The following is a 21,618-nucleotide window of genomic DNA, read 5'->3' as shown; positions in this document are numbered from 1 at the left end:
AGTTCAATTTGTTAAACTTAGCTGCAAAAATATTCATACTTTAAACTACAATTTTCCAGAAATAAATATTCTGTGAAAAAGTCATAAGTAGAACTCCATGTTCAAATAAAAAGTGCTGATATTTTCACAGTACAATACAAAGAACCATAACAGCATTTTCCCTCTCTTCTCTTATCTGGTTTCTTGGAGAACATGTGTGAGTGACACAAGACAAACAAATATAAGAACTGAACAATTAACAGGAATCTGCAACTTTAGACATTTCAGTAAACTATTCTGCATTGCATTTCCTGGCCAAAAGTCTGTATGTCATTTGTGCACGATGAATGATGTCCCCATAGCTGAAAACTCGCTCCACTTTTGTCAATATATTTTTTTCTCGACGTAGATGTCTTCAAATACACAATCCATGCTGAGATAGAACTGGATATTATGATGGTGACAGAGAGAGGCTCTCTTCCCCGAGTTCAGATACAGAACCCAGGGTTGCCAACTCTCACGCATTGAGCGTGAGACACACGCATTTGACCGTCTTCACACGCTCTCACGCCACACGTCCGATTTCTCACGACGGAAAAAAAATCTAGTTTATTTACCTCTGATCCACATCTATGATTCAATGAGTTACTAGTTCGCTCTGGCACCAACCCCTGGCGATCGATCGATCGCGATATAATACTTAATTTGTGTCCATTTTACACCCCGCCCGGTAAAAATTTACGTTCGCCAACCCCCCATTTGATTGGTTGTGCTGCAGCTCATGCACACACGTACAGAGTATGGAAAAGCAGAGGACTGGTCTGCGTCAGAAGGACGGAAATGAAATTAATGGGGCGCACTTTATAAATATTAATATGCGTTTTAAAATTTAGATTTGGTGTAAAAAAAATCAAGTCTTTGCAAGTAAACAGGTTCAAGTCCAATTCAAGTCCCAAGTTATTGGTGTAAAAGTCCAAGTCAAGTCTAAGTCTCTGAATATTTTTTCAAGTCAAGTCAAAAGTCTTAATATTAATGACTCGAGTCTGACTCGAGTCCAAGTCATGTGACTCGAGTCCCCACCTCTGTTTAGTACATTTAAACATTGTTGCCCAAGTACAAAACAAAATAAAGACATTGAAGTTCAGTTTAATTTAGCTAGCAAGTACTTAACACTTGGTAACGGTTAATAACATTTAGAACTGTAACACTAAAGAAAATGCCATCATTAGGTAGTTATTAATTTACCCATTTACTACTTCAAGCTAGATCCTTCCAGATATGGAAGCTCAAATCTTTGGTTTGCTAAAGATGACAAATGATGTATAACTCGCGTTCAAGCACAGACAATATTAATATGCACCTGCACGGCCCAAACTTCAACAGACCTACAGGTCTTGTGAAGATTAAAATGAGTGGAGCATCAGGCATGGTTGACATTCACATTTACCATAGCTAGCACTGCTAGCTATGAATATTTTACCCACTTTTTGTCAGTTGAAGCCCTGTAATGTCACATTGAAGGTTTCATAGTGACATAAATCCAGTTTGCTTTGGGTTGAGGTCAAGTAAAGTATAGGTAAAAGTGGCTAATAGGATGCACCAAGTATCATGCTAGCTTTACATGGAGGTTCGTTTTATTTTCCTGTCTGTGTCCCATTCAAAGAAATAGCCTGTGTTGTTAAATAAATCTACAATACAAGATGCATATTTGTTAATCCCTTGGTTAGGGATTAAAATTCAAATGAATAGTTCATCACCAAGATACAACTCGGAAGCAAACTAGCTGGTTTGGTTGCTTAAAGATATCCACTCGATATGTTGCTGACTTGCTATTTCTGGAAGTCGTTAGCTTCTCTATCACAGAAGTAGAAACCACTGTTGTTTGAGAACTGAATTATCAAGTGCAGGCTCAAACATACGTGGTTAAACACTTTATGGTTCACCTCTTACAGTTGGATAATAATTAATTTTGATCTGATGATTCTGTGTGAGACATCGTGGTGCCTTGCCATAAACCAGCCAATCAGAGCAGCACTCAGCAGTTATTCACAAGCTCACAAAAAATAATCATATTACAAACAGGTTATTTCATTCTAGGTCCATCTCACAGGGTTGTAAATGGGTTTCCCAAACAACATCATGAAATTTTTCACATCAACCCAAGATGTATCAATATAGTCTTCAGCTTGCAAATTAAAAACCCTGAATAAATGCATTCTATGGCACCTTTTAATGAGATGGCTTGAACTTTAGTCTATAACATGGGTCCAAAATCAGATCTTATTTACTAACATCTTTTGAATGTGAATTTTGAATTGATATTAAATCATTTTGGGTAACATTTATTTTGAGTGGTCCTTTATAGATATATTTATAGTTGAATGAATCAGAGAAGAGTTTGGATACAATCGCTGTTATTCATTACACCATGCAGAAAGTAACAGCTCAAGGGTCAGACAGCAGTGATCACACATCAAACCAACTCAACAAACTTTAATCCCGACCCCAACCCCAAATCTAATCCTAACCCTAATTCTAACTCAAACCTTAACTTCAAGATCTTAACTCTCTTGAGGGTCCTTACCTCCTAATCCTAATCCTGACCCTAACCAAGATCCAGTTACAGAATTTTGTCAACAGCATGTATATAACTGTTGAGTATGTAAATATTGCATATATTAAACTGGCTACATGTTCATTGAGTACTCAGGTTAGACACACAAAGTGAAAAACAACTGCACTAATCAGATTATAATTATGCAGTTATTTAAACATCTCTTGCTAATCTACTGAATATTCAGATGCTTCAGTACAGCTGCTACTACTACTACTACTGTAATGGTTCTTTTTTCATATAACGGTATGCTTAGATACCAGAGAGCATATTATTTGCTCTGAGTGCCACACACTGAATATCTTCCAACTTTCACTGGTGGTGTTTTTCTCACTTACGAGTCTAACAGCTGCTAGTGGAAATATGCTCATATTCTTAGCCAGTTCTCAATTTACTTTTGCAATACAGTCCACAGATTATCAGATGTAGCCCATGCATTTTATGTAGTTTTGCTGTTCAAACTGCTTAAGACATTTTGTAGCTATTTTATCTCATTAAGGACAGTATACCTTGATTTTAAAAACCCTTTGTAAAGTGAACAAGTATTGCTTGTAACTGGGAATACATTGGGATGGCAGCATGTAAAATGAGGAGGGTCTAAATAGTAGACTACACACTCGTTCTTGCAGTGAGGTGCTGGTTTTTTCAAATTATCATAACTGTGGTAATATTCAAATATTCGGTGAATGCAGTTATGCTGTCCAAGACTGCTTTCTTTAAGTAGCTGAATAGCATTTGGATCAGCAGATTGTGTATATCTCCCTGGTGATTTCACCTTTTTAATAATTCCTCAAATTGAACCATTCCGGGTGTTTTTCAGGTATTGGAAAGAGGTGGAGTTTTATTGTAGGTGGAGTTTTATTGTAAGTGCAGTGTCATCATTGTTTGGTAAGATTTTGCTGCAGAACAGGTTTTTGGTTTATTGTGTAAGCGCAGCAGCGACCATGTGAGGTCAAAGCCCACCGAGTTGCTACTTTTTGCTGTGTGTTTACTACATATATGTGATACTGTATGTTCAGTTCTGACACATGGACATTTTGTCCATGCTTAAAGTGAATGCACATTTGTCATAATTCTTTTGCATGTTATCTGCCAGTACAATTCCCTACGTAGGTGCCGTCTTTTACAGAACCAATTTTAGGTTACAGAAACCCTTCAAGGTGGCATGCACATGGACTGCCAGGGTGTCTGTAATGTTATCCTCCTGTAAGTTCCTCTATTCGTGTCCATCAGAGCACGTCCTCTCCCTCCATCCATGACACCGTGCAGATTGGTCTGACGGGTCAGTCTGCCGGAGCGGTGCGTGTTTTGGGTGTAGAGAGCAGCTTGACGAGCTCTGACGGGTTTGTTGACGTACAACCAGCTGAAGAGATGTGATCCAGTTCTTTAGTTTTCACTGCTTGCCACACACAGAAACGCACAAGAGCAAACCATTTGCTGGCACTGTACTGATACATTGGTTCTGACATTTTGTAGAATTCTATATAGTACAATTTTAGAAAATGTTACTGATTGAAGTGCTAATTATTAACTCATTTAAGCACTAGATACATGAGCTCATGTGTCTTTTGAACTTTCTAGTGTTTCACTGGTATCTTCGTAAATGAAAATGACCTTTATACATTACATAAATTATGAAATACATTCACAATAATGTGCAAATTAGACACACCACTGCTCAAACAGACATCAAAACTGCTCAAACTGCATCTGACCCTACTGAGGAAGATTAATAATTATTTAGGTTAAATTGTATGTGAAATGTTATTAGTAAGCCTAATCTTGAGGGAGAATTCTTGGTGGGCCTTTAATATACCACATCTGGTGTTTGACACCCGGCATAGCCCACATTTCTGTAATACAAGATGTATATCTAGTGTAATCAGAAAAACAATTCTGAAAAATATGTGCTGACAATATGTAAGGAAATAAATAAACCATTGATCAAGGGAGTATATTACTCGGGGAGGTTTATTATGCAGAATAACATTCTTAAATGTTCAGTTTAAAATGGATCTTCTACAGAAATCTGCACTAAAACTGCAGCATTTCATATTAAAATATATTATGAATTGCTGCCATATGAACAGCTCATGTTTTTAACCCTCTACTGCACGCATTATTACACCAACATGTAAAAATTTTTTACAGTGTTTTTTTAAGGGGTACGTTTTGGTACGTTGCCATATGGCAACATTGTGCAACAATGGAAACAAGATCATACAGATCATAGAACTTTCATAGATGAGTATAATTAGTTTTGTTCACTGGAAAATGTTACAATTGATTAATCAATGAGAAATTTGTAATAAAAAGTGACATCTCATTCCTAATCCATAGGGTTCAATATGACGTTGGTCCACCCTTTGCATCTAGAACAGCTTCAACTCTTCTGGAAAGGCTGTCCACAAGGTTTAGGAGTGTGTTTATAGGGAATATTGACCATTCTTTATAAGCGTATTTGTGAGGTCACATACTGATGTTGGATGAGAAGGCCTAGCTCTCAGTTTCCGCTCTAATTCATCCCAAAGGTGTTCTATCGGGTAATGGGCAGGCCAGTCAAGTTCATCCACACCAGACTCTACCATCCATGTCTTTGCGTTACTCCAAGGACCTTGCGTTGTGCACTGGTGCACAGTCATGTTAGAAGAGGAAGGGGCCAGCTCCAAACTGTTCCCACAAAGTTGGGAGCATGGAATTGTCCAAAATGTCTTGGTATGCTGAAGCATTCAGAGTTCCTTTCACTGGAACTAAGGGGCCAAGCCCAGCTCCTCAAAAACAACCCCACACCATAATCTCCCTCCACTTGTACATGCATGGCTTGGATGCAGCTGCTTGTCCATGTAAACCCATTCCATGAAGCTCTCTGTGCAATGTTCTTGAGCTAATCTGAAGGCCACATGAAGTTTGGATGTCTGTAGTGATTGACTCTGCAGAAAGTTGGCGACCTCTTCACAGGTCTTCAGCATCCACTGACCCCACTCCGTCAGTTTACGTGGCCTACCACTTTGTGCCATTTATCTTATGACATGGTACACAAAAGAATAAACATATTTGTAAGCATATAAGCATATCTGTAAACATATCTGTCTAGTCCTACACCATTTATCTATCTATGTGTCTGTCTAGCTCCACTGACTATATTGTTCCATTGTTGCACAATGTTGCCATTTGGCAACGCACCTAATTTTTTGAATAAAAAGACAATATTATCATAATTTAAACATTTTTCTAATAAAATTAAGTCATAACGCCCCACAGAATCTGTCAGTATTTTTTGTAATGCTGTAAATGGACGAAAAAATGGCAAAATCATTGTAGATTGAGCAGCTCTTCGTCAGGTGACCTCAGTATGGGAACAGTGTGGGAAAAAGCACGACTTTGGAAGGAATAAATGTCATGTGATGTCCCCCAAGCACATAATTGGTTAAACTAAGGCCCCAGGTTCTATGTAAAAGCCAATCAGTATTGAAGTTTCTTTTTAAATACCAGGAAATTGCAAAGAAATGGTATGTTGCCATATGGCAACACCGTGCAGTAGAGGGTTAAGATGCTTGTAAACTTCAGAGTTCTGACATTGGCAATAAAATCAGTAAACAAAAAACAGCCTGTTTCTCTGAGAGCTATACATGCCCATTCTAACATTATTCAAAGGTTCAACTCAGTATAGCACATTCATTTCCGACATCAACACAAAGCAATTTGGAGAAGTCTAGACCCCTAGATTGGAAGAAAAGATTAGTCAACAGTGGCACAGAGGTTTTTTATAGTTACATTTAGGTAAGCAAATGACAAATGATCGTGTGGTGCACAGCACTCTTGGCTCAGCAGTCTTGGTGTTGTCCCTAAACCTGCAGGTTTATATATGTATGTGATTCTTAGGGGTTTGGTGTTGACCAACAACATTCTCTAAGACCTTATAGATAAAGGAAAGGCTTGAGATTGATTCTAATTAGACTATTGATCAAAGCTAATTCCCAAGCTCCTCATTTGAAAATTAAACACAGCTTGTTGGTTATCAAACTGACTGCGCACACTATCATCGGAAGAGAAACATTCTGATCTGTTGGCTAGCTTCTGCACTCAGCCCTGCTGTGCACTTAACGAACAATGCAGCGTGAGTCCCACATTCTATCAGTGTTCAGTCGCATCCCAGCAAAAATGTAAAAAAGCAAAAGGCCACGTTGTTTCCCCCACATGGATAAGATGGTTGTAATCATGAAGTAACTTTATATACAGAAGAATCCTTAGACGTACCATGGCAGCCTCCCAGACCAGTGTTCTCCTCAATGTTGAAGACACATTCTTTTCTTGGTAATGGCACAGTTGGGTCATGTTTTCTCCACTTGTTGACAATTATCATCATCTTGCTATTCAACATGAGTTTGATTATGATTGTTTAGTCTGGACATGTTCACGTCTCCAATTATTAGAGGCAACCATATTATAATAAAGGCTTTTCCAAAAAATCACTTTATTTTACTTGCAAGGTGGAAAATAGATTCTCACATGATTTATATTGGTGTAATAAAATGCTGTCATGATACATATGTAAATGTATGTGATTCATATAATAATTTATATAATCATGTGTGTTTTGTCACCATGCATTTTCCATGCATTATTTATTAAAAGTTGTTAATTTTCACTCCCACAGTCCTGAGATGTAAACAGAGTTTCGTATTGCTTTAATGTTTCATTTTCCTGGGACTCTAAATTGGGCTGAAATATTTCAGTGCACATTTGACATAGCAGGAAATGGAGAGGAAGTGTTTGAGATGGCCTTGTTAGAGGGCCAGTATAACTCTTCTGGGATGCACACACAGACACATTAGCTTCAACACAGGATGCAGTCATTTGGGACCTTTCTCTTTCTCCACCTATACACAAATGATAGATCACATTTATTTCTCCCCCTGAGGATATATGTGCTGCCGGACTCTCTCCCTCCTTTGATGAGTCAGCGTGTTGTTCAGGAAGAGCCCCAACACAATGAGGAGTGCAGAATGGCACAGCGTGTGTCACACACTGATAAGGGCTTTGCTCATCATATTATATTGCTGTGTGTGACTGGGGTTTTGGTTCTGTAATTTGCCATTTGTAAAGTTCATTGTCAGCTAAATATGTACTTCTTTTGTACTATTCAACATGTGGTTGGTCCTGTTTTATATCAGTTTCCTGCATTGCTTGTCAAGAATTGTGGCATCAGGAAATGTTATTTATTTATATGGGAATAATTTTTTTGTCCTCAAGTATGGGAGAACTTGGAATACAAGTCAAAGCCTAATAGAAATATATACATGTATATTTGCAATCCATACCCAGTCTAAGTTTCCATATGTTATACATTCACCACCAGATTTCAAAGTTATTGTGCTGATTGCGCCATAAGCACACTTTAAAACTCTCTCAGATCTTACGGAGGTTAGTGAACATCTCATTGTTGCAGTATACTTCAGTGATTTGGAAAGGGAAGTAAATTAAAGGCCAGAAAGTCTAATCATAATCATAAAATTAATACTTGCAAATCACAGATATGTCTGTGGCATTTTGTAATGGTAAAGCTGTGGGGGGGAAAAACAAATCAAACTGCGTCTTGATTATTATTGAGCATCAAATTACTTTTCTGGTGAGAGATATTACCTTTTCTTTCAGGGTGGATTACTTCTTAAAAGTACCATATTTTCCTTAATGGATCTTTAAGGCAAACCAAATTAGTTAAGTTGAGAATTACATTTTGTTTGCATCCAATTTACTATTCCAAAAGACCCCCCAGCATTTTGAAATCACTCCCTGATCTGTGTCAGTTCCCAGAGATCTGACGCCGAGTGACCTTTGGAGATTTGAAGCAGTCCTCAAATGTACAAAGTTCAATCTGACTACGTGGTTTCAGCTCTGCAATACAGTTTCAGTATTTGATCAGTTCATGATATGAAAACGTAAGTGGTCTAAGGGTCTTTCTGACTGTGCAGTGTTCACAGTCCAGTTTTGAAGCTTTTCCAGTTTGAAGCTCTAAAATTATCCTAGAATTGGACGTTGCATGAATATTTAAAGCCAAAATAGGGATTGGTGCTTGGAAAATGTGAGTGTACTCTTTGTACAGTTTCTCATGGAAACTGCAACCAGTTGCATTGTCTCTTCACCTTGGGCAAAAGACAGACAGTATCTACTTTTTGGAGAACTATTATCTGTAAGCAGCGTATTATGTGATATAGCAACTGTCCTTTTAGAATTCATTTCAGGCTATCACTTTCACTTGGCAGTAAAAGTGTAAAGATATAGCCTACAGGTCTTCATTCCTCATTTGGAATGAGGACTTTTTGGGAAAAAATAACTTTTGATCTGTTAACGCAATGATTCTCATGTTTAGGTTAAGCCTAGCACAAGAGCGCTCGTTTGATTTTCATCAATAACAAAAGGCGCCAAACATCCAGTTCCACTGAATGCATACTAAAACTTGGAGCCCAGCACTGGTGGGTTTCAGGATTTCAAATGCATATATGCAGTGCTGGTCTGATGGATCCTGGCTCAGAGCACCGTTCCAGCAGGGCATTTCAGCTGTGAAATCTACTCCTCTTAATTATCTGTCAACCATTCTGAGTCCCAGTGCTATCAGAAATCAGGCCAGCACTACTGCTGCAAATTGGCACCAAATGCTAGCATTTCCCAAGAGCTGTGGACTGGGGCTTTAAAGGGAGAGGCCAGCTTCTGTCTGCATGTCTTTTACATGCTTTAAGTGACAGCACGGAATAAGCAATCCCACAATTAGCATGTGATCACTTCCCTCACTATGAACGCATGTCTTGCAATGAGTTTGTGTTAAATTGATTCATATAATGAATGTCACTACAGTATTGTTTACATCATAACCTTAGTCTTCACAGACTGCAGAGGTTTGGACACGAGAATAAAAATGCAGGTACAAACACAGAACACCACATCGGCAGACTGCCCTGAACGTGACCTTAGTTTTGGGTGTAGGATGTTGGTATGTAGAGCTGTAGGGAGGGTCAGGCGTGATGTCATTCTTGGCTTTGTTGTGAATACGGAGCATGTATTTGTTGCCATGCTAAGTCATGGATACCTGCCAGATGGTGATGTGGACTAGACAAGCAGATGAACACCCTTGGCATTCATGGGCAGCATCCGTTTTTGTGCTTTTTAATTGTTGGAACATTTCAAACTCACACCCTTCTTGGGTTGTGCCGCTTATGAATCAACGCCTCCTCATTCCATTTGAGATCAGAAACACACCAGCAGACTGTACTGCACAGTAGTTTTTTTTTTTACCTTCACTGTAAACACTGGGCATGCTCAAACTTGATATATCATTGTAGATGATAGATGCATTCATGGCCTGGTGGTTAGAGAACTGGTCTTGTGACCGGAGGGTAGTGGGTTCGATTCCCAGACCTGAGGCCATGACTGAGGTGCCCCTCAGTCATTGAGGGTTAAGCCCCCTTAACCCTCAATTGCTCACTTGTATAAAAATGAGAAAAAAAATGTAAGTCGCTCTGGATAAGGGCGTCTGCCAAATGCCGTAAATGTAATGATATAACCTAACATTTGGAGCAGGGGTCACCAACGTGGTGCCCGCGGGCACCATGTCGCCCGCGAAGACGTTATGAGTCGCCCGCGGGCTTGTTTTAAAAACAGCTCACTATATTGCCATGCACCAAAGCGCTGCATCGTTTATGTTTTTGCTGCTATTAGCGATTGTCCGCAGTTGCTAGCGGTCTTCCCGCTTAGCAATTGACACGCGCACACGAACCCAACCCCCCCCCCCAACAACTTTCTTTCTGGTAGCCCTCCGCAATAATTGGTATCCAAGAAGTAGCTCCCAACTTCAAAAAGGTTGGTGACCCCTGATTTGGAGTATTAAGTTGTTTAGTGGCAGCTTTGCCAAGGAACATTCTGGAACATTGTTATTCTTTTGTAAATTTGTTGTAACCTTTCCGAAGATGGATGTTGGGTTAATAATGTGAAGTGTAAGATTAGAATTCCACAAACATTTATTGGTAAATGTGTTATTGCTGTCTTTTGTTACACAGACTAGATATAACAAGATATCTTATCAGTATAAAAGTCAATGAAGAAACAATGAATAAGACTGAAAATCCTTTGCATTGTTTTTTAAATACTTGTATCTTTAGGCTTAATTCTGTCAGTATATATTAGGTTAAATAAAATGACAAATTGGTTTTCAGTTAGACAGTACAGCAGATATGCAAGTTGCTATACTTGACAGCAGTGATGGCTAAGTTACCTTGAGAAAGTAATCCGATTACTGATTACTGATTACTCCTTTTAAAAGTAACTTAGTTACGTTACATATTACTTGATTTTAAAAGTAACTACGTTAGATTACAAGTTACTTTAGTAGTTACATTCAGCAGCAAAATAAATTTTTCCAATACTCACTTTATTGGAAGTGCATTTTTAACAGTAACAATGTATTGAAGCAGGTTCGGTAACCGAGGCAGAAACTGCTTAATCCAAAAATCCCGAGGAGGGAAACTTTATTGATAACGCAACCCTGGCGCGCGCAGGCTCCGCCCCCCAGTGTCACTTAAAGGGCAAGACTCGCCGTGAGGAGTAGGAGTCGCTACAGTATCTCCTGACATTACGTTTGTGTAGCTGCGCGGTATTATTTGTAAATTTATTTGTAAACGTAATACAAGCGAACTAGGGTGGGTTTCCCGAAACGTTCGTAGCGCCAAGTACTTCGTAACCTCGTATGAAGCTACGAACGTTTCGGGAAACCCACCCCAGTTCAGTCAGACAGCTTGTGAAACGAAATACCATTACAATTTCAAGCATTTTAAAGTAGGCGACGTTAGTCAAAAGTCCAGCACTTTTCAAACGTGGAACACAAAGCAACATTAAAATTCATCAGGTAAATGTTTCTTCCCCTGTTTTTGAGGGGTGTTTCTTTATACTACCACATCGTTATGGGAGGACACAGCAAAGAATGACTTGTAAAACGTACTCGCGCTCTCACAGGGTCGCGCGCAGCGTGCGGAGTCGAGCGCTATGGTCAGAAGCAAAAGTAGAACTGAGCCAAGAAGAAAGCAAAAATATATATTTTACTAGGGAAATATATAAATAGTAACGCACAGTTATTTGGATAAGTAACTTTAATCTGATTACTGGACTGGAAATAGTAGCGCGTTATATTACTCGTTACCGAAAAAAGTGGTAAGATTAGAGTAACGCGTTACTCTAATCTTACCACTTTTTTCGGTAAAAAAGTGGTTCAAGTATTACTAAGTAACGCGTTACTGACATCACTGCTTGACAGTGGCTGTCGAATGTGGTGAATGTAAATATATAAAGTAATACTTTAAGATCTTATAGTGAAATTAAGAATATTTTTTTCTCCCTATTCAGAAATTTTTATGATAAAAAGTTACAAAATGAAAGCTTGTCTTTTATTTACCTCTGAGCCTGGAAGGTGTGGATATTGTGTGACATTGTGGAATGTCTGTTTATTGGTGGCTTAACCAATTCAACTAGAGCAAATCTGCTACTGTTCATTTGTATTTATGTGCACTTGAGGCTTCTAAGCCACTTAAATAATTTTCTTTGTATCTTTACAGACATTAGTGAGAGGAGTGAACTGAAGACTTTTTTTGAAACCAACTGCTCACAGATTTATTTTATCTTCTATGAAAATTTCATTACACTGGAAAGTAGCTTAAAGCAAAAAGGTAAGTTGTATGGTCGTTTAAATTCATCTTTTGTGCCTTTTAATACCCTGCAGTCTGTGCAGTTCTGGTCTTTTCATGTAGTGCTGTGGTCCTGTGTGAGCTCTGTGGCCCTGTATGTGGGCCTTTATGTGGGCTGGGGCCAGTATGCCTGATCTCTCTGATGACAGACGTATGCAGTAATGAGACACATGATTACTACCTTCATTGATGGGGAGCAGTTCCATTAAACTCAGTTCATTCAGCCATTCAGTTTAATTACATTTAGCCTTTAATGCAGCGTATTTGTGCAGTTAATGGAACAATGCAGCTGTATTATGTAGCAATGTAGTTCACTATAGTATTTTTGTTCTAGTTACAAAGTGCTGAAACGGAAGTCTGAAGTATAGCATAGCTTTGCACATCCAGATACATCAACTGATCTTTGTTATATTATGATGGAATGTAATTATTAGTGTGTCAGACATTGACATGTGTCAGCCTTCTGTTATTTAATGTACGGGATGTGTGATGTGCGCTGTGCTCCATCATATGTCCAGGGTCTCCTTCACCTGCTCTGTGTGCACAGTGACGTGACGGCCTTTAATAGTGAATACGAGCAGCCAGCGTGGAGGCACATAGTGAGCTGCTGAATTATTGACGCTGTAGCTCTCCTGTTGTAGCAGCCCAGTTATGACACAGCAGTCTGGGATTATGCTTTGCCTGGCTAGGGGCCGTAATCTTCCTCAATTGAAGTTAATCAAGCTCTTGTTGTTACAACTCTCCTGTTTCAATGATCTCTATGTAACCCCCCCCACACACACACACACACACACACACAATGTATGAGTGCCCAGGTCATCAGTAAGCTGTTGTTTCTTGCTAGTTGTTCACCACATTTTTAACACCTGGTGAAGAACAGTGGAGCTAAGGTCACGGCTGATTATATTTAGAATTATTTTTACCGTGACCAAAGCGGAGTTGAAACCGAATCCACAAAGCTGTGTCCTGAAGTGACCAAGATTTACATTTCTTCCTTTTTTCTTACTGAATTTAAAACCCATTGCTCACCTTTCACTCACAAGAAAGTGGTTCATATTGCTGCTTGTTTGTTGTGTACTGAATGTGGCATTTGCCTTTCAGGGAACAAATCTCATCGGGAGGAGCTGGACTCCATCCTCTTTATTTTTGAAGTAGGTGCCTTTTTAACCACTTTTGCTGTTGCTTACCAATGTGTACTGACTGTTAAAATTAGTTTCAGACTACATTACAGGTGAGAATGGCAGACCTTAAAAACAAAGTTCGTTTTTCAGATTATATCTTAAAATGCAATTTGCTGTGTTTTCATTGAAAGCCAGACTAAAGAGAAACAGACATTTAACAATAGTTGGTATCTAATGTTGCACAGTGACAAGAGACAGTAATGACATTTGAGAAGCTCAACTCTTGGTAGTTCCCACTAAAAGCCTGTAACCCATTCATTGCCCCACTCGGCCAAAAGTCAGTTATGATTAGCCAGGTTAGCTCATCTTACCTTTGGCTATACAATATTATGTGACCAGATTAATTATTTGAAACATATGGCTTCAAGAGCATTAAGTGGATCAAGATGAATGAATGAATTTGTCTTTAAGTGAACGGTTGACATTTCTGTATGGATATGCCATAACACTGCTATGTTTGTTGGCGCACGTGCTGTGATGACCTTTGTTAATCTGCAAGCATTCCCTTTAAGGGTGTTTGAGCATACAGCAGGTTTGTCAGTCTTTTCTGTGGTCCCACCTGGCCAAAATGGAGGCTCTAGTTTCCAATGCAAACAGGCAGTCTGGCAGGCTTAGTGCTCTAGTTACATTTGCTCAGGGAGGTGAGAAATGGACTCTGGGTATGAGGAGAGTGTTTGCGTTGTGCTAACAGAGGTCAACTCAAAGGGGCTCGAACCGACTATTAGAGTTAAGTCGATTCCTCAAAGTTCAGTTCTGTAGGAGACCTCCTCCTTCACACCGACATGTTGATGTCCTTTGCTCATCCAGGCATCTGCTGTTCCAGCTACGTGCGTGCGGGAGCTTTTTTTGACGGAGCCTTGCGTTATGAGCTGTCTGGAGGAAGGCAGCCATTAGTGGGTCCATGCTGTGTGAAGTGCATGAGTTAATGTAGCATGACAGCCTCATAATATCCCACCGTCCTGCCTCATCCATCCTGCCTCCTGGATCAGAACTGCAGCTCCACCGATCCGTCTAGGCTTCCCTCCGTCACACGGAGACACAGGCATCTATTCATGTGAAATCCTGGCCCTTTTGTCATAACCAAACTTGGCATCTGTGTTTTCTTGTTGTGATCGGGGTAGACGGGATTAGCTTAAATGCAACTGCGTGCTGTGGTATGTGACCCTGTTTTGTAGGGGATCACCCCGGAGGCTGCAGTCGGAGGAGAGGAGGGAGACTATTGTTCCTCCTCCCCCTCTCTCTCCTCGCTTTGTGTCTGGCACCATCTAGACATCCACCGCAGTTAGAGGGGGGGGGGGGGGGGGGGGGGGGTTAGATGTGAAATAGGAGTATGTGTGTGTGTGTGTGTGCGTGTGTGCATCTATGCAGTGAATACTACCACATATTGTACAGGATGTGTAGAACAGAACGTTTGCACTATTCAAGGCATCTTGGTGAGATGACATCTCTCTGTAGGTGATCCATGTCTGAGACCGTGTTGCTCACTTCATATGAGCCTGTAAAAAAATAATAAATAAAGAATCGACTGTCTTTCGGTCACATATTCATAAGCCATTGTGTGCTCCTCGCCTTGAAAAGCATGACGGTAGATTTATGTTGTGTGAATTGTCTGATCTGTTCTTATTTTTTTTTCTCCCAGGATAAATAGCTGGGAGATTTCAAACGCACCACGAGTGCAGGGCAGAGGAATGAGGGCAGCTGTTCTTTTATCATTCGGATCATTTGCTGAGATACTACTAAACTGAAAAGGCACAACACTCAACATGTTCTGCATTAAGAACTCAAACTCATAAGAGCCCTTAAGCTCAGACTATCGAGAGCCACTATGGTTCAGTCAAAAATACGTTTTTGTTGCAAACAATGGGAGCTAAAAGGTGCCAAATTGACATTCTTTGATATTGTTGCATAATATTAACTGGTGGCTATTGCCTTTTATTCCTTTTTAGATGTTCTAAAGTTAGTAATTTTGACTAAATTGTTCTTCTAGACAGTCTGTGTGTGTGTGTGTGTGTGTGTACACTCATCACAGAGCACATGGGCAGTTCATGAAACCCATTGGCTGACAGCATGCTGTGTGAAAAGTGCTAGGATTACAGTTTGAGTCTCCGCTCTTGACTGCTATTAGCTTAAACTAATTTCTTCCCCATCCAGATCCGCACATAATGGCTGCTTCCACTCTTCTGTGAGCTCTTTATTAGTGCTTTAGTGCCTGGGCACACACCATAGCTTCAGCCAGCAGCCTTGTCTCACACTCACAGGTGCCACACACACACACGCATGCACACACACACACCAACACAAAGAGCCTCTCATGGCAGTAGGGAGGCAGTTGGCGAAAACAAAACACACATTTGCATGGCTTCATCTTCTAAAGCTCTAAGAAACACTGGCCTAAAGGAGCACATATATATATAAAAAGCAGAAACATATATAAAATCACATACACAAACATTATTAGTGGATTATACCATGCAGTACCAGCTGTGTATCGATCAATTCTATATACCAGTATCATTTAACAACATTGATTCCAAGCTTATGAGCTGACATTAAGCAGTTTAACATCTGTTCATACAATTGTGGATTTGTGAACAGGTGTATGAAAAAGTCCTGTGATAGCTTCTCATGATTGGACATCTGAAACTATAGTCCACAGGCAACCTTTTGAGGGAATTGAGCAAAATATGAAAAGTATTTCAAATCACAATTTTTTTCCCCTTTATGTTAACAGGAAGTTAAAAAAAAATCTTGTAGACCTTTTGCCAGGATAGCAGGCAGGCAGAGTCACAACATATTAAAATACAAAAAATGAGACATAAAATATGATGAACATCATGATACACATCAGCTAATTAAAGTGGTATTTGCAAGAAAAACATTTCACTTTCATTTCATTATTTATGGTGCAATGCATATTTTCAAAGGATATAAGTGTATCTAGTGTGAAATCTCCATGTCCAGAGCGCATAATAAAAAATGCAGTATTTCTCAGAACCCAGAATACATTCACAAGATCCCATCTAGAAGAGCGTAGATGGCCTCTTCCTGAGCTAAAACAAAGAAGAGTACACAGGTAAACAGGGAGTCAAGCCATTATCACTTTATAAATACAAATATACCAGTGATGTCCAGCTCACCAAATAATACATAATGCAGTGGTAAGAGGCTTTGCATTTGTAGTAAACTGTATCAACACAAGATATACTGAATCAAGTCTCTGTTAAGTGAAGGAGCGGAGGAGGTTACATCCATGGACATCGCCATAATTAATCACAGGCAGGATTTTCTTAGCATTTAAAGTAATTCAAGATTTATTTATAAAACTAAATAATAAATAATAAACAATCTTCATCACTTCAAGTTTCCTAAGGAGATGATCAATATGTACATTAAATGAAAGCTTGTCATGTATCTGTATATCTAAGTGCTTACATGTGGTTACCCTTTCAGTGGACTTACCATTGAACACAAAAATGCTGAAGTCATCAAGCATCTTGGAGAAGACCATGGACTTTTTCTAAGCATGTAAAACCTATTTTATACTAAGCAGAGCAGTGTTTATTGACTAATGATATTGTACAGTCTGTACTGTGGATCAAAGCATGTGTATAAATGATATTTTCATCAGCATAAAAGGGTATTTTTGCTTGAATGTCTTTACTGAAGACAGTTATAAAAATAAAAAACAATAGATCCCAAAATGGAGCCCATGACTTTTTAATGGGTCTTTTTAATTTTCACAAGAAAGCCAGTCCTCTGCCACAAAACACACTGAGTTCAGTCTTCAGAATAATTTGTGAACTATTTTAGTGCCTTAGGACCAAAAACAACATCCATTTGCTTGTTCAGCATCAATTTATGATCCACTTAGCTAAACATCTTAGATCACAAAAAAGACAGCTGTAACCAATCAGACTGAAAATTGCTTATATTATCAAATTTAAAAAAATTGTCTGCAAGTTTACCTGTGATCTGGGGAACTTGAACATTTAGGAATCAGAGATCTGAATGGTCTCCACCTTTTGAATAAGGGGAGGACATGAATGACTTTTCAAATTGTAGGTATAGAGATGGACAAAAGACTCAACAAAAACTATGAGTAATAGGCTTAGCAATCATTTCTGCCAACATTTGTCCAAATTAGGAAGATCTACAGACTCTTTGTGAACAATTACAATCTTACAGACTTGAGCAACTGAAACTAGTTAAAAAATTAAAGCAGATCCAGATTTCTATATAATCTCTGTACGATTTCTTATGATCTGTATGTTAAGAGAAGAGTTTGGGAGAAGTGTTTTATGCCTACTGATAGATGTTTTGTTTTCTGACAAGCAAATAACGGTCTTCAAAATATTTAGTGTGTTCATATTTAAATATTGAGTATTAACTACTACCATTTGTATAATGTTGACATTTGTTTTTTAATTTTGTGAAATAATACTTATTGTATGTTTGCTGTAGGGAATATGGTCAATACCCCTAAAAGCGGTAATTTCTTGAGAAGCTGCATTGGGGCCTGTCGGATAGCTCTGTATATAAAATCACCTTTGTGAAGACCTCCTGAGTCTATCCCAGATATCAGCACTGTGGTCAAAGCTCCTTACTGACCCACTGAGTAGTTCATCCATGTCTCGGCATAGGCTAAGTCAGAGATACAGGAGCCTTCTTCACCCACCCCCACCCTCTCCATCACGCTGACCTCATGACCATAACCTAGTCACCCAGGGGCTGCCCATGACATCTGTAGACTCCAGACCAAGAATGCCTAATGATGCTTAGTCTGAATTCAAAGCTTGTTTTTGCTGAATGCATTTGTTAGTCCAGGGTAATGGTTTGGCTAAACCTAAACTAGATTCCTTTTCATACTTAACACTGTCCTAACTGCTAGTACTACACAAACAAGCATTAGGTATAACGCATAACCCTTTGTGCATTTGGGTTACCCACAGTCCTACTGCACTAAGGAAATAATGCCCATTGGACACATGAGTGATGTGTTTGTACTGTGATGTGTTTTGCCAAATCTCTTTGTGCACTTGCTCATAAGTGGTTTGGCTGTGATTGACGTTTGTTCAAACCCGTCTTCATGCAGCCCATTAAAACGCTAAAATGGGCTAAATAGGTCATGAATAAAAGAACAAGGGACTGTATGAAAGTCTGCAATCTGTAGCTATCACCTCTCTCTCTCTCTCTCTCTCTCTCTCAGGTGAAATATCCTCTTATAACCTCGTAGTCGATGTATCTGTGATTAGATGAGGTTTGTTCTCATTGAATAAACAGGCTGCTTTATGTGCCTTTTCCCATTTGATTGACTGGTTAGACCTTAACAATTTGAGGTTCATCCTTTACATGGTAAATCTACATTGTCCCCAATCAATATGCATGCTGGATTTATCTGAGGGATAAGCCTATGGCGCTTACATAAAAAAGCACTTTTAAGGAGATATCTCTCTCTCTCTCTCTCTCACTCTCTCTCCCCCTTTCCACTCTCCCTTGGCTATAAATTTTGGTGTAGTTGATGGTAAGGTTATATAATCTGATGTTTCACATGACCCTGTCATGCAGGCAGGCATCATATTCCCATTGATGATTTACTGGAGGTTTTGAGGTGAAACCACATTTTTCAGTGTTTGCGCCCTATACTGCATCAGTGTGACGCCACTTGAAAACCACCAATGAAGACTGTTCTGAGATCAGGTGTCGGGAATCCTGAGCTCAGGCGGTTAGTAAGCCTAACTGTAGAGCAATTTGTGTTAAGCTGCTGCCACCCTCTGGACAAAATAAATAATACAGGGGACTTTTAGACGTGAAATACGGAGAGGCAGTGCAATTCCATCTAATTTCGATTCTTTTTGTCGCTTTTGAGTGCATGACGCTTTATGTCTGAGCCTTTTTTTTGTGGGTGTTATTTTATTGTGTGTGACATTATCTGAAAGTGCTCGGCCCACTAGTCTACAGCTAGGCTTCCTGTTTCTCTCCCGGTTTCACTTTATGTACCCTTGGGACACACTGATGGGAACTGAAGTCAGTTCAGCCTCAGGTTTATATTCAGGTTAGAGTGGTAAATTTAATTTAACTTGTAAATAATATATATAGAGTGACTATCATGCAGCGAGCACATACTCTAGCCAATCTTTTTCTTTAAGGTCTCTGTGTGTCTGGCTCACTCCCTCATGTGTGCGTATACACAGACTTACCTTTCCTGCAAGGCCTGGGGCTTGTGGGGCACTTTGTAAGCATAATCTACCACAGTGCAGTGTTCAGACTGCTGGTGTTCCTGCAGGCGTGGATTCTCATAGCATTAGAAATGCTGAACTACTGCATTGTAAATGGACACAGTTCTTTTCTCCATGAGGATAATCTACCACTATCCCTTCTGTAACCTTTCCTGAATGTACAATTTACAATTCCTTTCATGTATATACACTGCATCAAAAGGTCCTGCCTGCAGTTCACGTGCGTATTCACCTATGGCTCGCACCGATTTCCTTTTAAAAGTTGTGCAGGCACTTTGTGGGAGGGCTCGGCGCCGTTCTAAATCCCCACTAGGAGAGCATCTCGCAGCGTCCGTATTCTCAGTCATGCGCGCCACGTGGCCGTAAAGCTGAGTGTGGATCATGCAAATGTGCGTGCAGGCAAGGTGCCGGCCCGCTGTAATGCTCCAGCCTTATGCCTGGAGAGTGGCGGTGGATTAGCGGAGGCCCCGGTGCCCGGAGCCGCGTGGGCGTACTCTCCGCTCCCACGTCACCCCGCGCAAATCCACCCGTCCTGCCTTCCACTGCAGCTCGGCAGGGGGGCGGCTCCCCGCCCGCCGCCCGCCCACCCGCCGGCCGCCATGAGAGGGAGTGAAGCATTACCACGACCTTCTGATGTAGACGTGGGCTTCGAGAGAGCCCCCCCCACCTCAACGTCACCTCCAATAGCGCGTCTCCTTCTTAAAGGCAATATCGAGCTTTAATCCTGAGCTGCCTTGCGCGCACGCACACACGTGTGCGCACACGTCGTCCGAGGATCAATAACCAGGTGCTACAATGCTGTACTACTCATGTGTCATCACGCCTCGGATCAGAGCAGGCGGCAGTTTGAGTTTGACACGCCGAGACTAAGCTTCTGACGGGGTTGATTGATGCCTGTCAGGGCTCGGTTGCTACCTTGCTCTCTGGCCTAATACAGGCACAATCACACCTGGAGGCACTCGGGCCTCCATCGCAGTATTACTCTGTTGGGAGTGGTGGCAGGGGCTTCGTTCCCGTGGGGTCGTTTTCTGTTATGTCTTTTAGAGTGTGTTTGTGGGTAGTACACGTCCCTGTTACCATCATGAGTGGCACTAATGCCATTAGTCTGTGTTTGCTGAGTTATCCCTTCCAACTGTAAGTGCAGCTAGGGTTAAACCGAGCTCTTTATTATGCTGGGGTGATGCTGAGTTTGGTGTTGTGTTCTAAACAAGATTCATTTGACTTTTTGCAGAAAATTCTTCAACTTCTACCAGAGAAAATCAACAGTAGGTGGCAGTTTCACAGTATAGGTAAGTGAAATCAGCACCGTTGCAGTGCCACTAGTGTCTCTGTGTGTAGATGGATGGATCTGTACAGTGAACAGGTGTTATTGTGCAATTATTGTTTGTATTTACTCCTCTGCCATATGCTTAAAATATAGTGTTACCATGATGTTGCTATATACTGCATTTGACACGCATGTTGCCATATATTAAGGTGGACACTTGGTTTGACATGTTAGAGGGGTTTTGTTGAATTTTGCTCTTTGCAATATTCATGCAGAATATTTTACCTGTTTAACCACAAACATACCCAATATTCACACGGCAGTGTCTCACAAACAAAATATGCGAATCCTCATATGTAGCAGACCTCCTACACTGGGACTGACCTAAATCAAACGCTTTCTGTAGCTGCTTCTCAGTGGCTGAAAGGTGTATTGACCATTCCTCTAATACAGAAGAGTTCTTTGGAGCGCATTGCTTGAACAGCTTGCTTCAAATGCACACACACTCGCGCACACACACGCGCGCACACAGAATTTCAGTAGGATTGAGGTCAGGACTCTGAAGGAATTCCATATTTCATCATGACCGAGTCAGTTTGGGGGCCAGCTGGTG

General features: G+C 40.2%; 1 protein-coding gene across 1 annotated transcript in view; it reads left to right on the top strand.

Annotated features, from left to right (window-relative positions):
• LOC143481187 (ral GTPase-activating protein subunit alpha-2-like) overlaps window positions 1–21,618 on the top strand; it is a 51,678-nt gene that overhangs the window by 7,141 nt on the left and 22,919 nt on the right. Inside the window, 3 exon segments of the mRNA XM_076979134.1 lie at window positions 12,193–12,303; window positions 13,423–13,472; window positions 20,970–21,027. Of these exon segments, the coding sequence (XP_076835249.1) occupies window positions 12,193–12,303; window positions 13,423–13,472; window positions 20,970–21,027 (219 nt within the window).

Source organism: Brachyhypopomus gauderio, chromosome 17 (genome assembly GCF_052324685.1).
Source record: "Brachyhypopomus gauderio isolate BG-103 chromosome 17, BGAUD_0.2, whole genome shotgun sequence".
NCBI classification, from domain to species: Eukaryota; Metazoa; Chordata; class Actinopteri; order Gymnotiformes; family Hypopomidae; genus Brachyhypopomus; species Brachyhypopomus gauderio.
The sequence above is the reverse complement of the archived record's forward strand: the minus strand, read 5'-3'. Positions and strand labels throughout refer to the sequence as shown.